The sequence below is a fragment of the Paroedura picta genome, chromosome 5 (assembly GCF_049243985.1).
Source record: "Paroedura picta isolate Pp20150507F chromosome 5, Ppicta_v3.0, whole genome shotgun sequence".
NCBI lineage: Eukaryota > Metazoa > Chordata > Lepidosauria > Squamata > Gekkonidae > Paroedura > Paroedura picta.
Window position 1 is genome coordinate 107420416 of NC_135373.1, and position 16239 is coordinate 107436654.

The 16239-nt window shown below is 42.5% G+C and overlaps 1 protein-coding gene across 1 annotated transcript in view; it reads left to right on the plus strand.

The window, feature by feature from the left end:
- Window positions 1–16239, plus strand: part of GNPTAB (N-acetylglucosamine-1-phosphate transferase subunits alpha and beta) — a 47601-nt gene that overhangs the window by 18725 nt on the left and 12637 nt on the right. The window contains exons 6-12 of the mRNA XM_077339768.1: window positions 1202–1266; window positions 2162–2296; window positions 8269–8430; window positions 10629–10808; window positions 14032–14202; window positions 15291–15414; window positions 15878–16081. Of these exons, the coding sequence (XP_077195883.1) occupies window positions 1202–1266; window positions 2162–2296; window positions 8269–8430; window positions 10629–10808; window positions 14032–14202; window positions 15291–15414; window positions 15878–16081 (1041 nt within the window). The remainder of the gene's footprint in view (window positions 1–1201; window positions 1267–2161; window positions 2297–8268; window positions 8431–10628; window positions 10809–14031; window positions 14203–15290; window positions 15415–15877; window positions 16082–16239) is intronic.

Below are 16239 nucleotides of genomic sequence, written 5' to 3' on the forward strand. Positions count from 1 at the left end.
TAGCTGGTTCCTATCTTCCCTTGATTATGAAGCTGTCTATGGATTCTTTGGCTGACTTTCAATTGAGTATATTTTGTTAGGTGGTTGTGAGGCTGTAGTGTGAGAACCTGAAGTCAGACACATGGGGCAAATAAATTAGTGGAAACAAATAAATAGTTTATTTAGTTATGAATGCAGCAGTTTATATTTATATAGTGCCCTGCCTTTGGGCTCAGGTGGTTTACATTATAACTCTCAAAACAATAAAGTACAATTAAACATTCAGATATAAAACTTATTTAACGGTGAAAAAATTTGTATCAACGGGGTAATAACAACAGTTCCCAATAAATAATAGTTTGGTCTGAGTGCACTGTGACTCTGTTTTTGTGCAGTCTATGGGACTTCTGTCTGATGGTTGGAGGCTTATTCAACTGTTCTGGTCAAAAGCCTGGTGGAAAAGCTCCTTTTTGCAGGCCCTGCCAAATTGCTTTAGTTCTGGCAGGGCCCTGATGTCCTCTGGGAGTTTCTTCCAACAGATGGGGACCATTTTTATTTGGTCATTAATGCTTAGTGTCAAATGCAATATCTCAGTTGGTGGGGCAGGGCAGCAGAATCATTCAAAATCTGCTCTCTACAGATTGCCCCCTATCTGTCAGGATCTCTGTTTTTTCTTATGATCCTGCCATGCATTTAATTGCTCTCTGTATTAGCAAATATGTTTGTTCTATGGATGCCGGAGGGACCATCTGGCACCACTGGGGTCAGCTCATCATTTGATCTATTATTGTGTAGACTAGGTGTTAAGGGAATGCTGCAGCTATCTGCTGCTTGTCCTTGAACAATCTGGGAATTGCACCAGGCCCATCTCTTCCACCGGCTAAATTATATGCATTAGACCAGCGGTTCTCAACCTTACCTTCACGACGACCCCAACTTGACGTCAGCTGCCGCCACCCCAGGAAAAGGGCCAGGCGACCCCAATTTGGGTCCTGACCCCAAGGTTGAGAACTGCTGAATTAGACCATAAAAATTGGTGCTGAGTTGGCACAGTTGGTGAAGCTGCTGCTGCACTTTGGAATGTTTTTTATTAGGAGAAAAAAATCCTGATGTTTCATATAATTCAAAGATATGTAAAATATGTAAAGTTTTAAAAAAGAAAATAACAACTTCACGGTGTATTGAAGTGCCAACTTGTGATTTGAATTTCTGCCTCTTCCAGCTGAGGATGCCCATTCCGGAATGCTAAAGGAGAGCAGCACACAGGCGACATGGAGGGGCTATTTGGTATGTTCCTTTTGCACTTATCAGTGAGCTTAACAGACAGGAAGCTTCGCAGGTCAGCTTTTTAGAATTCCCATTTAAAAAAAGATCTGTGTCTGCCAGGATATCGTCTGTAATCTGTCACTAAAACCTGCCTCCATTCTCAAAGACTGTAAGGTAGCCGGTATAACCCCCATCTTTAAAAAAAGGTTTCCAGAGAAGTTCCAGAAAAGTACAGACCAGTAATTCTAGCATCAATACTGGGTAAGTTGGTGGAATTGGCTATTAAAGATATAATTAGCAGACACATTGATGAATAAAAGCAATTGAGGAAGAATCATCATTGACTCTGTAAGGGAAGATCTGGTCTCACTAACCTTTTAGAGTGCTTTGAGTGGGTGAACAAGCATTTGGACAAGATGAAGTTTACCTAGGCTTCCAGAAATCTTTTGATAAAGTTCCTTGTCAAAGACTTCTAAGTAAACTCAGCAGTCTTGGTTTAAGAGAACAAGGTATAGATGGAACACTACGTTTGGGGAAGCAGTTCTGTATTCTTGGTGCTTGGAGGACAACAGTGAGAGGACCCTGGGTTTTAGCTACTGTAGGACATATGTTGGACTGGATGGGTCATTGGCCTGATCCAATGTGTCTTCTCTTAGGTTCTTATGAACTCATTTGATACTTCATTTATTTAGATTCTTTGTGTGCTCCGAGACATTTGCTCAAAATGGGTAACAGAGAAAAACAGAATACAAATCATAAAAAAATCAATAGTGAATTTATTTCAAAATTGTGCTGTGCTGTAAGCGCTTGTATTTAGCACTTGAAATGTGATTGATTTTCCTCCTTGGGAATGGCTGATAAATAAATGTCATCTAAAAAAGAAAAAAAAAGTTATAGGATCATTTTGTTTTTGCAGACTACAGACAAAGAAGTTCCTGGTTTGGTATTAATGCAAGACTTGGCTTTCCTCAAAGGATTTCCACCAACCTTCAAAGAGACAAATCAACTGAAAGCTAAACTACCAGAAAACCTTTCTTCAAAAATAAAGATGGTAAGATTGTCCAAGGGTCTGGAAATAGAATCAAAGGACCTGCTGTGAGCTGAGCAGCAGAATGTAGCAGAGAATCATAATTTGTGGCTACAGATCACTGGGTTGCATCTTTTGTGGATCTATTTCACAAATGGCAGTGCCCTCCTGTGGCACAAGAAGCTTCGACTGAGGCAGTGTGCTCTTTTGATAGGAAAGCCTCTTGCGTAAGTAGGAGAGTTCCTTCCTTCCTTCCTTCCTTCCTTCCTTCCTTCCTTCCTTCCTTCCTTCCTTCCTTCCTTCCTTCCTTCCTTCCTTCCTTCCTTCCTTCCTTCCTTCCTTCCTTCCTTCCTTTCTTTCTTTCTTTCTTTCTTTCCCTTCCTTCCCCTTCCCCCTTATTACCCACCACTCCCAAACCGGCTCATGGTGGGTCACAGTCTGCCCATATAAAAACCCAGTAAAACCCCATTAAAACAAATGCAGACACACATATACATACAGTAAAAACAGACTCCTAAAATCTGTTATGGTGGTCTTCAACCCCACTAACCCACCCCCTTTCTCATTGAAACCACATTAAGCAGAGATTATTTGCTGCAGGGCTCCATATAAATGCTCTCAAGAGCCACTTTAGGCATGCTGAGGTTCTTGGGTAGGCAAAGTGGGGCTTTTTTAGTATTTAGGAAAGCAGTTTCATTTTGCAGAGTCCCCTCATTTAATAAGCAGAGTATTGTGCTGCAATTCCTTGGATCCTTGCTTTTCCTCTTTCCTGAGAGGCCTCAGTTAGCTTTTGCTACTCCTACCCCTGCTGTACCCAAACCTCATGTTTCACACTATAGTCCACAACATGCTCCAAAGTGTGATAACTCTGCATGGAAATAGACATTTGACCACTAGGTGCTGCTGTGATCTTATCAGATCGCTGATAATGCTTGCCTCCAGGGTTTTGCAAAGGTGACCTTGTACATGCCGAGTTTCTGCTCTTTTGGGGCTACAAAGTCCGATGTAAAAAAACAACATAGGTTAGGCAGTGAATGAAGCAAGCTGTGTTGTTGTTTCTAAAGCAAACTGTGACATATTCTTAAATGTTGTATAAAGTTTGAAAGTGTTTCCTGTTGTGGTTTCAGCAAGCCCACAGTTTGGTGTGGTTTCAGGAAGCCAGCATGGTGTAGTGGTTAAGAACCGGTTAAGAAGCCTCTAATCTGGAGAGCCAGGTTTGATTCTCCGCTCTTCCACGTGCAGCCAGCTCACAGGAGGTGGGGAGAGGAAGGGAAGGCAATTATAAGCTGCTTTGAGACTCCTTCGAGTAGTGAAAAGTGAGGTATAAAAACCAACTCTTCTTCATTATCCAGTGGATTCCGGCTGGGAGGGCAATTCAGAACCAGCCTGAATAGAGTGTACGCTGCCTGTTTCTAATATAATATTTGAAAGTATAATTGAAAAAATAGGGCTTTCCATTTTAATCGTTTTGAATTTGTCAGATGTGTGACAAGGTTAAGCCGAGTTGAATGTTTATTATTAAATGCTTGCGATACACGTGATGAGACTGACTCTGAGCAGTACGAATGAGACCACATCCTTTTCCCCACAGCTATATTTAATTTGACAGCTGAGCTGAAGCTTGTGGCAGTGATGTTATTCCTAGAAAATATTATTTCTTTCTTCATCATGCACATAGTACGCTAGAATGTTGCACCCACCACATTAGAGGGAAACACCCATGAGGAATGTAAGAGAGCCTTCAAAGATATGAGGCACAGGTATTCCTACCTACTCTACTTCCTGGCTCAGAGAACATCCACAGGCTGAAGTATGTACATGATCCCAAACCTTGCAGTTTTGAACTCAAGTAGAATCTAAGAAGAGGAGTGTATTTCCAGCCCAGAGGAAGATACTGTGCAAAAATTACACTAGGTTTGTGGACCCTACTCTGTACAGGTAGAATTCTAGAATCTTGTCCAAACAAACCAGCGTTGTGCAGCAGATGGCATGATAAGATAATTTGATAGTGTTTGATTTTGTGTCTTCGTTTTAAAAGATCTGACAAGAACCGCTTCTAAGTATATTGGGACATTTGATTGGATGAGGCAGTTTTGTGAAAGGAGGAGGAGGCGTTGAAAGATGTGTGTGAGGGAAGAGTTTGAGGTTGTGGCAATGAGGGCTGGTAGGAGTCTGGAGCGGGGTGGGTGGGAGAGAAGAGACATTACCTGGCTTGGCTGTGTCTTCCCTCCAGCAGCAGACTGTAACTGGCCCACATTGTATTGCTCAGGCTGCCCCTCAGTGCGACACAGGCAGGCAGACAAACAAACACATTCCTTGGCCCAGTCAGTTGCTGTTAGAAGCCTCCTTCATATCAGGCCTGAAGGGAAGGGCTGTCTGTGCAGAATTCTGGGCAAGAGCCGCAATGAGCCCACCAACAGGAAAAACCCAGTCCAGTTTTGTCAGCGGTTGCTGGGCAGATCCCTTGAACTGCAGAGCATGCTGGTTAACTGGTGAGCTGTCCTTGATCACAAGTTCCCTTTCATGTGGTATGGTTATGAGGATACGTATCTATGAAACAATGACCTGTGGAAGAGACAGCATGACATTGTAATACTACTAAATAAATACGGAAGCTTTGCTGTCTCTAGCACTTCTGCAGCATTATTTTTGGACATTGTTTTGCCACTCTCCATAGCGCGACATCAGCCCTACACCCACCAATGCCACTCTGCCTTCACTTTCTCCAGAGGATGCTCTGGAAGAACTGAGACTCATCAGATTTTTCAGATGGCTAGCCTAATAAGTCTGTTTTAGAGCTATCAGGTAACACGTGAATGCATACCTTCGGCAGTTTCAAAATGCCGCAGGTGTCACAGCTGGGCTTCTGTTTACTGTGCGGTGAACCAGAGAAACATTGTTAGAAAGCCGAGGGGAGAGGCTAGTCATTAAAATAATAAGAATTTTGTCTTGGAAGTTATTTGCTTTGCTGAGTTTTGACCTGTCAGTGTGTAGCTTGCCGGACTTAAATGATTTCGTTAGGACCGGTTCAGAGAAAATCAGAGCCAGAGATATTATGCTTCCTGATGCCAGATGTGGACTGCAGTATCTCTCCTCTCCCTTGCATGTGCCTTTGTCATCCCCATTTAGCAAGTCCATGGGTGGGAGGAAGGGGAGCCAAGCCCCCTCCCTCTTGTATTCCCTTCTGTGCTGAACTAAGTGGCTGTATAATCCAGCTTTTTCCTTTTCTATTGGGGAACTACAAGAGATAGTGAAACGCACCAGTCAGGCACTCCCCTGGAGGTAACTGTATTTGCATCTTCATGACTGGGGAAGGAGTGTTCTTCCCACTTCTGTCACGGGCCCATTTGGGTGCAAAGCATCAGAGGAGGGGAGGGGGAGTACCTTGAGCTCCTTGGAAAGAGAGCGAAAACTTTGGAACTGTCATTTGGAACTGTGTGCATGCATAGAAGAGCCCTCGGTGGTCTTCTGTTTTACTTGGGGCAGGCCAATTGCAATGCTGTACTAAAGCTGCAAACTTTGATAACCTTTCTGTTCCCTTGTGGAGATCAGTGCAGTTTATTTATTTATTTAGGAGAGTTCATTGCTACATCTACAGAGTCCTGTTACAAGCAAAATAACAAAGCAACAAGCCATTACATTAAAACAAAACAAAACAAAACAATTGTCATGTAGTCACTATAAATCCGTCTAAACTGTAACTTTTCTTTGAGTGGGGAAATTGCCTGTGCCTAGCACTTTACCAAGTGTATGTACGTGTAGTTGGAATTTGTGTTGAAGATAAACTTCGTTCCATCTTGTCCTTTATGAAAGCCGATATATAGAATAAGTTGGCAACAGGTGATAAAAACAGCAGGCAGATCAAACAGTTCCCCAGTAACAAATGATCCAAGCAGTGGGTTTTATAATCTTGGTCGAGGGCTCAGGGAATAGTTGCAAATGGAATTATTCTGGAATCTTTTTGTGTCTCAGATTTCTAGATGTCTGGTTGATTTTTTTTTAAGCTGTGCATTGGTGGCAGATGAATGGCTAAAAGGGCAACCTTTTGCAAACTTCATTTATAGTGAGGATAAAAGGGAGGAGAGAAGAATGAGATAAGTCACTTTGGGTCTCATTGGTAAAACAATGAAGTAAACAAATAAAAATGGATGGGATCCTGAAGCATTAAAAATAGCAACAACAAAAATTAGCTCCATACTTTTCGTCTTTGGATTACATTATAAGCAATTCCCAGTGACTTCTTTGTGACCAGATTTAAAGAGAGCTGAAACTGACTTAATAGAGACAAAATTGTGGGAAAGCATGGGTCACTTTCTTGCCCATTCTCTACCCACCCCCTCCAGGTCCCTCATTGGCTATGGGGGGGGTGTCATATCACCCAATAAATGTTTAACCCAGGGGTAGTCAAACTGCGGCCCTCCAGATGTCCATGGACTACAATTCCCAGGAGCCCTTGCCAGCATTCGCCAGCGAATGCTGGCAAGGGCTCCTGGGAATTGTAGTCCATGGACATCTGGAGGGCCGCAGTTTGACTACCCCTGGTTTAACCAATCTAAAAAAATTATAAAAATAACTCCCACCCATTCAGGAAAGCCTTCCAGGGCCATCAAGAAACCCTGGCTGAGAAAGCCTGTTCTAAAGAGAGCCCACGTGGTATCATTGAGAGTGTTGTATTGTATTTTAGGAGATCTATTTTCAAATTCTGCTTTTGCCAGTTTTAATTATCTTAAGCTTACTCTGTCACAGAATTGTTATGAGGTTAATAATGTGATGCCTCCAGCACTTGTTTATTTAAACAATACCTGGGCTGCTTTTCCATTTTAAAAGCTTCCAAAAGTATAAAAGAGACTAGAGGACAGAAACAAATACAGCAGTCTAGAGCAGCAGAAGTAAGGGATCAAAAACTGACAGCAGAAAGATGGATATAAACAGATGCAAAACAGTTAAAACTGCAGAAATTGGCATATTTAAAAGACAACTAGTGACAATTTGCTTATTTTGAAGCCTGGATGAATATAAAGTGCAGATTGTTGGTAATCCACAAATCTGTGTTTGTGAATGGCCGTTGAGGAGAGCTATGAGATACCAATATAAGGAAACATGATTTATTATATGGAATTTTATAAATAATAGAGAAATGTGAGGTGATAAATGGTGGTTTTTTATTGTACATTAATGTTAATGTATATGCATATATCTTTAAAATCATGTCTGTTTAACAAAAAGGGTGTTATTCATTTTGGATACCACCACCAAAAAGCCCTTCTCCTTAGTCTCCATCAGCTTAATCTCTGAAGATCTGGAGCAGGGAAAGGGGTTCATATGCAGAGAAGCAGTGCTTCAAGTCTGTCATTCAGAACTACTGCGGGATATGACATCTTTCCGCAGGGCCTGCAAAACGGAGCTCTTCCGCTGGTTGAGGCTGGGACCAGCGGAAGAGATTGGCTACCCCTCCCCCCCCGGCGAAGGGAGGTTGTGGGCCTGTAGACATCATGCTGCCCCATGCTCTCAATGCCTCTAGTTGGGATGGGGAAGTAGGTTGGGAGATCATCCACCATGTTATGGGTTTTAAAGTCTTTTAATGGGGGTGGTTTAGTGGAGTTTTAAGACCATGTTACCCGCCACAAGCCCATTGGGGAGTGGCAGGATACAAATTGAAGAAATAAATAAATGTTGTGATGGTAATAATATGAGTGGGGGCATAAGTAAACCAAACCCACAACCTCTACCCATCTTGGAATCCTCTGGATTGTGCTTTTCAAATCATATTATGTGTCTGTTTCTTTGAAAAAACATCCCTTTTGTCTATCAGGTTTAATTTACCCTTTACTACGAACTTCTGTACTTTACCCCATGACAGTACTTATGTGTTGATTTCTCAACCTTCTTACTTTCTCATGGCTGCAGTATGTTGTAAAACTGATGAATCAGGCAAGGAGGGGAAGATTCGTTTGCAGATCTGTGCTAGGAATTGAAAGAGTTCTTTCTTTGTATAGTTACAGCTGTATTCAGAAGCCAGTGTAGCGCTCTTGCAACTCAATCACGCTAAGGATTTCCAAGAGCTGAACAAACAAGCGAAGAAGAACATGACCATAGATGGCAAAGAACTGACTCTGAATCCTGCATATTTATTATGGGATCTCAGCGCCATCAGCCAGGTAGGTAATGCTCTCTGTTGTTCGGAAATTGGGATAAAACCTAACTATTTAAATAACTGATGGTAAAGAATAAATTTTACAGCAGAATGCCTTTGATCGATAGTAGTTTGAAAACGGTCATCGGTCTATTATAAAAAGACTAACAAGTAGATTTCACAAAATGCAGAATATACATGCATAGGCATGAATTTCATTTTAACTCAATCGAAGAACTAATGGTTGGAAGTAGGGAAGAGTAATTTAGTTTCAGAAGAATTAGGGAGCCATTTGTTCCTGTATTTTACTTGAGGGAGTCATGTGATAGGCCTGCGCGCACACACACACACACACATGCACACTTACTTTCACACAATCACTCCTTGGCATTCTGTCTTGGATACATTCACCCAAGACAGCTTTCCAATCAAGGAAATATTGCTTGGTAGTTCGTAGGACAGAATTTCTAGGAAAATGGGTTCTGGGAATGGCTGGGTTTGGAAACAGGACAATATGTTGTTCCTCATAGGTGTTTACTGCATTTCATTAACTTCTGACTTTGGAAATGTTTCCATGCAACTGTATCAGCTCAGAGAGGGGCAGGATTGATCCCTAGAGTACTCCCTTTAGTGCTTAGATGCTGGTGTTTTTGTTTTCTTTTGTTTTTCAGAGTAGCCAGTGCTAATTGACTCAGCTTTGTGGCACATTACTTAGAACAAGCCCCTGGGACTGTAGCTCCAGGAGAGCTCCTCAGGGGTTCCCTGGCCTTTCTCCTTTATCCTGCCTTAATGTACTTGGCCACTAGCAATTTCTGACCGTAAAAGCAGGGAACCAACCACTTCTATTGATCTGGGGGTGGCGTACCTGTATGGCTACCACACCAGGGAAAGGGGGTGGAGCCTGGAAACCTGCTCCTGCCTCAAATCACCCTCTCTCCACAAGTGAAGTTCCACTTCAATATTAGAAAGCATTTTGTGGTGGGGAGGGCTGTTGTAGATGGAATGTGCTGCCTCGGAGAGTGGTGGAATCTCCTTTGCTGGAAGTCTTTAGGAGGACATTTGATGAGTAGCTGTCTGGGGTGATTTTAAAGTCCCTGAGTAGGTGAGGGCCTACGTGGCCCTTTGTGGTCTCTTCCAGCTCCGTGATTCTGATTCCTTGGGTGTGGCAGGAAGGAGTAGCTAGCTTACATCACATGTGGTGGCTTTCTGAAGCCTGAAAAATATTTCAGGAGCTCCTCCGTGGTCAAAAGGTTGATTTACAGAGTTTTAAAAGGACTAGTGATTCTGATTCCTTGGGTGTGGCAGGAAGGAGTAGCTAGCTTACATCACATGTGGTGGCTTTCTGAAGCCTGAAAAATATTTCAGGAGCTCCTCCGTGGTCAAAAGGTTGATTTACAGAGTTTTAAAAGGACTACTATGGCTCTCCCCGGCAGATATATATAGCATATCATCACTTCTGTAGCATGTTCTAGTATACAAGGATGTATCTAAAACCCTGATAATCCAGTGTACATTTTGTCCTATGTGCAGCAACAAAATTGTATAGCAACCAAATTATACATCTTAGTTTGTGAAGCACAAAGGTTTGTTCTTCCACAAAGACATAGGTTGAGAAGCCTCTGCATGCCTGTTGGCAAAATAAACACCTGTAGCACATTCCTTACAGGCCATAGATATGTTTGTACATGGGCTTTCCCCTCTGCTCTGCATTTATCTTTTTCAAAGTTGTTATGTTCATAATTGGAATAAAGTGGAATTTGCTTCTGGGTTCAGTTCAAGTTCTGCCTTGGCCCAGCGTACCTTAAGGGCACCTATTTCCACATGACCCTACCTGACCACTCTGGTCATCTTCAGAGGTCCTGCTTGAGGTGCCCCCACTTTCTGAGGCTGGATATGTGGCAAGCCAAGAAAGGGCCTTCTCAATCATGGCACGGAAACTGTGGAACTCCCTTCCCTCCATTGTCTTTTGCTAGCAGGTGAAGACATTTTTGGTCTTGTTTGACATTCCCTCACTATCTCCCTGGCTTGTATTATATGCTTCATTTCATTGTTTTAAGCATTTTATATTTGCATTGCAAACCCTGTTGCAAAGTCTGAAATGTTTTAATATTTCCCACTTGAGTTGGGTGGAAAGGTGGCATAGAAATGTTTTAAGCGATAAAAAAAAGTTTATGATGCTTATCTGTCATTGATCAGTGTAGCACATGTTGCCCTTTTTCATAGTCTAAGCAGGACGAAGATATTTCTGCCAGTCGTTTCGAAGACAATGAAGAGCTACGATATTCACTCCGTTCCATAGAGAGGCATGCGCCGTGGGTGCGGCACATTTTCATCGTTACTAATGGGCAGATTCCTTCCTGGCTCAATTTGGATAATCCTCGGATAACTATAGTAACACATCAGGTAAAAGCTTTTCCACCAGTGGGCACCAGAAACAAATGTTTATACTGATTTGATTGGAAGTAACATTTTAAATTCAAGTGTTGCAACTGATTGATTTTTGTCTGTTTGTAAAAACACATTTCTTTTCTTTTGATTTTTATATTGCTACCGTCCTGTATAACATTGGTTGCCAGTGGAATTCTAGATCCAGTTGAAGGTTTTGGTTCTAACCTTCAAGGCCTTAAATGGTGTGGACCCTGTGTACCTGAGGGACCTCGTTTCCCAGTATGTCCTCTGAAGACAACTACAGTCTTCTACTAACAACATAGAATCATAGAATCATAGAGTTGGAAGGGATCTCATGGGTCATCTAGTTCAGCAGTGGAATAGGCTGCCTAAGTGGAATAGGCTGCCTAAGGAGGTGGTGAGCTCCCCCTCACTGGCAGTCTTCAAGCAAAGGTTGGATACACACTTTTCTTGGATGCTTTAGGATGCTTTGGGCTGATCCTGCGTAGAGCAGGGGGTTGGACTAAATGGCCCCTTCCCTCTATGATTCTATGATTCTATCTAGTCCAACCCCCTGCACTATGCAGGACACTCACATCCCAATCGCTCCAATACCAACATGTTGGTGGTTCCTGGCCCGAAATAAGTATGGCAGGCCTGAACTTGAGCCAGGACTTTTTCAGTCGTGGCTCCAGCCTGGTAGAATCAGTTACCAGCAGAGACCGGCCCTGATGGAGCTACTTAAGTTCCTAAAGGCGTATAAAATGGCTGTGTTCCACGAGACTTGTGGTCAGGGCCAGAACAAGTAATTAAAATCTTATTGGCCTCCCTCCTTCCCTCTTCAGATCATCCCACCACTGAACAAATAGCTGAAAAGCGGGATAATTGGAACACTATGGGATATTAATTGTTTTTACTGTTGTATTTTGATGACCCATTATGCACGGGGGTTTTAGCGCACATTCGGGGTGGAATGGCGGCGACTAAAATCACCGATAACGCACGGAGCCGGCTGCAACCGGCCGCAGCTTCGGTGCATGCCGCCGAAAAAGCCGCGTCAGTGAAACGCGGAAGAAAGCGCAGCTTCCGGGTGACCGGGGCGCAACCAGAAGCGGCGCCTGGATCGCCGCGTGCATAATCGGTTACTCTGGGTTTTGCTGCCGTTGCACCCCGCCCCGTGCATAACCGGTGTGCGTCGCGTCTTCCCCCTCCGCGTTTTCCATGTGACCCGAAATCGCCGTTTCGGCGGCCGTGCATAATGGGCCGATAAGAATTTTAATATGCTGTAAACTGTTCAGAGCCTATCTGCAGAGAGAGATGGCTAAAATTGCAATACATAAAACTGAGATTCCAGCTATGTTCCCTCTTTCTGATTCTGAACTGTCACAGGCTTTTTCTAACCTAAATCAATTAGCAGTATGATTTTTTGAAAATTAACTTATTAAAGTACATTTTGAGTGTTGGACCAGGCTGAATTTTTCAAGGCCTTTGAAAATAAATCTAATTACCAATTGCAAAAATAATGTATAGCTTCCAGTAAGATGATTTTGGTGGTATTGTTTTGTAGGAAAATAGTTTAAGATGCCTTTTCCAAAAGCACTGACAAATGTAATCTTGCTCCTAGTAAAACCTAGGGTTTTGTTGCACTCATTCCTTGGGGAACCTTTCTTGGTTTTTTTTTGTTTTGGAATGCTAGAAAATACTGCTGCCAGAAAGAGCACACTTGGAGAACATGTAAATGGAACCAGTGCTGTTCCGTTACAGTTAAATGTGTCTGAAATGGTCAACAAAACATCACTGCAGCGCTAAGGGATGACACAGGGTCATTTAGCATTTCCAGAGAAAAGGACCCCAAGGGAGAGAAGCCTAATGAAAAGTAAAGGTCGGAGTATTGATCCCCATCGCACCAAATTAATGTGCTTCAGGGTGGGTGCATGGATATATCTGACATGAGGAGACATGATTCACTGTGGGCTCGATTAGCACCCTGCCTCTTGGTCTGATGGAGAGAACCAAAACTGAGCTGGGGATATAACAAGGATTTTACAAAAAACATTCTGGTAGGGAGGTCTGCCTCTCGATCTGAAATCTGCTTCCTAAATAGCATTGATGCAACTTTAAACAATGTTTACCTGCACCTGCAGGGTCTGATAGCCCAAAAAAACCTCCTTGTGCATGTTTACCTTCCTTAGCAACAAAAGCTCTTGTTTTTACGGTATGTTGAAAATTAAGAGGTCGTCTTTAAACTACGTTAGAGAAAATTCAAACAGGTTTCCTAAGAGCCCTCTTTAATGTTCCAAGGTGTACAGCCAATGTAGTTCTCCGGCAGGAGTCAGGGTTGACAAAAGTAGAGACCAGGGCATGGATAACAATAATTAACTATTGGCTAAAAATTCATCTTTAACCTGTAGGCCTTATTCCTTCTTTCTTGTCAGTTAACCCACAACCCACTTGGGGTACAGAAATAATTAACAAACTTCTTAAAATTGGCTTAGCCCCTGATCATCTATTAGAAACGGGGCACAGACAAGCAAAACATCTGGTCTATCAACGACTTATGGATATTGAGCTACAAAATGAGATGGCCCTACTCCCAAGCCCATATAGGTTACTAAAGTCCTGGGAGGGATTTTCTAATGCACCATATCTAACATATATCACCTTTACTAAATTTCGATGGACTTTTTCGAGGGCCCGGTTCAATGCATTTCCATCAGCACTGCTGAGTGGAAGACTGCAGTGTGTGCCCATACAGGACCGATTATGCCCTTGCAATTCAGGTGTAATTGAATCAATTGCCCACATTATATTATACTGTGACTTTTATAAGGTTGCCAGAAGCCGTTTAATCTTGCCCTTGCTATCAAGGTTTCCTGGACTTACAGATGATCATCTAATTAACATCTTGCTTGCAGATAAAGATAATTCTGTTTCTTACATGGTGGCAAAGTTTTGCTATACTGCCAGCAGAGTGCGGAAATCTTTGGCTATTGTTGATGCTGAATGACCTGACTGTCAAAATGCTGTATTCATGTTTTGTGCCTTTGTCAACTCCCTGATGCCGAATGTCCTGTTAAAACGCTGTAATAATGTATGTCTGTAGATACTTTGATGCTGGTCAATGACTGTAATAAATACATAATAATAATAAAAGAAAAAACTACGTTTGGAAAGTTATTTGAAGCCTTTCATAAGATTGTCATTCAGCCTGATTCTCTTCTTCATGTTGCCATTCTAGGAAATATTTCAGAATGTGAGCCACTTGCCTACCTTCAGTTCTCCTGCCATTGAGAGCCACATTCACCACATCCCAGGCCTGTCCCAGAAGTTCATTTATCTAAATGACGACGTTATGTTTGGGAAGGACGTGTGGCCTGATGACTTCTTTAGTCACTCCAAAGGTCAAAAGGTAAGGTCACTGCTACATACCTTTATAGCAGTGACAAGATCAATCCTCCAGTTGCTCTGCCTCTTGAGTACATCAAAGAAGCGACTTCCCTTTTAATCTGAACATGACAGAGGTAGCAAGTGTGAGAAGGGACCTGCGTGGTCTGTTGTGTTCATTCATTTATTCATTCAAATTCCTGGGGCAGTCGACCCCCCCCCCAGGAGCCAGAGCATTTAAAACTGCAGCTCATGTTGTAGAGAGAATTGAAAACCCACATCTTTAAGCAACTTTATGGTACCTCTTAAAGCACAAAGCTTTTAAAATGAGCAGTAAATTAAGGATTTAATGATGATTTTATGCTTGAATTCTGATGTGTATGTATATTATGTACTGAGTTTTTGACTTATGGTGACTCTTAAGTATCCTATTGTTAACAGTCTCCTCCTCCTCCTCCTCCTCCTCCTCATGCAGCCAGCTGGATAACCTTGGACTTGTCACAGCACTGATAAAGTTGTTCTGACAGAGCAGTGTCACCCACCTCACAGGGTGTATTTTGTGTTTCCTCACCTCACAGGGGAGAGGAAAGGGAAGGCGATTGTAAGCCACTTTGAGACTCCTGATAGAGAAAAGCCGCATGTAAAAACCAACTCTTCTAAGTACTGCTTGAAGCCAGTCAACTAGTGAGCATTTAAAGAGATAAATGCTGAGGTCCATGAATAAAGGAATGTTGCATACTGTTCTTACATTGGCTTGGCATAAACTGAGTAGGTTTGGTAATAAAGAGGATGGAGCATCAATTTGTTAAATATTGTAGAAAGCTAAAATCCTTGGAAGTACAGATGGTCAGGTATGACTGCAAGTTAGTTTAGAATGAACAACATGGGTTCACTTGCTCTGGGGAACAATTGAGGCAGAATGTAAAATAGCTAAAACAAAGTAAAAGTCACTGTTTTGGTCTTCAGAAACATCAGGCCAGTTTCTTCTGAAAGTTCAAAATTTTTGGAAGCTCTGGTTTTCTAATAAATTTTCTTTGTGTTCCGGAGAACACAGAGTAAATATTTGTTCAGTTCCTGAGTACAAGAATATGTGTTTTTGTCTCCCATTATCAGGTGTATTTGACTTGGCCAGTGCCAAACTGTGCCGAGGGATGTCCCGGTTCATGGATTAAGGATGGCTACTGTGATAAAGCCTGTAATAATTCTGCTTGCGATTGGGATGGAGGGGATTGCACTGGTAAGAAAAGAGGCGCTTTGAAAGATGGCCTATTGAATGTAAGAAGTTTCTCACATCTTTTCCTCTCTGCAATAATACTCTCCTGAACAATAACAGGCTAAGTCAGACCATTCCATATTGTAAGAGCACAGGGAATGTGTGTGAGTGAGTGATTACCATATTTTCCAGTGTGGGAGAAGGGTGAAAGGGGTGATTTCAATTGATTCCATCCTTCCCTACAGACTCCCACTTTTTCCCCAGGGCCCTGTCAGCTCCAAGGATCCTGTCACCCTCAAAAGTATCCTTTTTATGATGAGAAGAGACGAGGGAGAAAGCTCACTTAAGCGAGTCCAGCTCTGCTCATAATAGAGAATCCAAGCCATTGCCAGGATCAGATATCAGAAATAAAATTCAGCTAGGTCCCCACATCTAACTTGTCTACTGTAGGCTTTTAAAGGTACTTTGTCTTCCTCTTCCTTGTTAGGCAACCATGCAGGTAGCCGGTACGGTGGTGGTGCTGGTGCTGGTGCTGGAGCAGGGAACGTTCCTCCCTGGCAGTTTGGTGGAGGAATAAGTGGTGTTTCTTACTGTAACCAAGGCTGTGCAAACTCCTGGTTGGCTGATAAATTCTGTGATCAAGCTTGCAACGTCCTTTCCTGTGGGTTTGATGCTGGTGACTGCGGACAAGGTAATGTCAACATGTGCCCTTTTTTGTTTACTGAAGGTCTTCATTGCTGTTTAATGTATATTTCATGCATTCTTTTAGTCTGGGCATATGCAAGAACAGCAGCGCAGTTTAGCTATCCTCCAGTCATGTCTGTTAACCAGTAGAGACCTGTGAAGCTT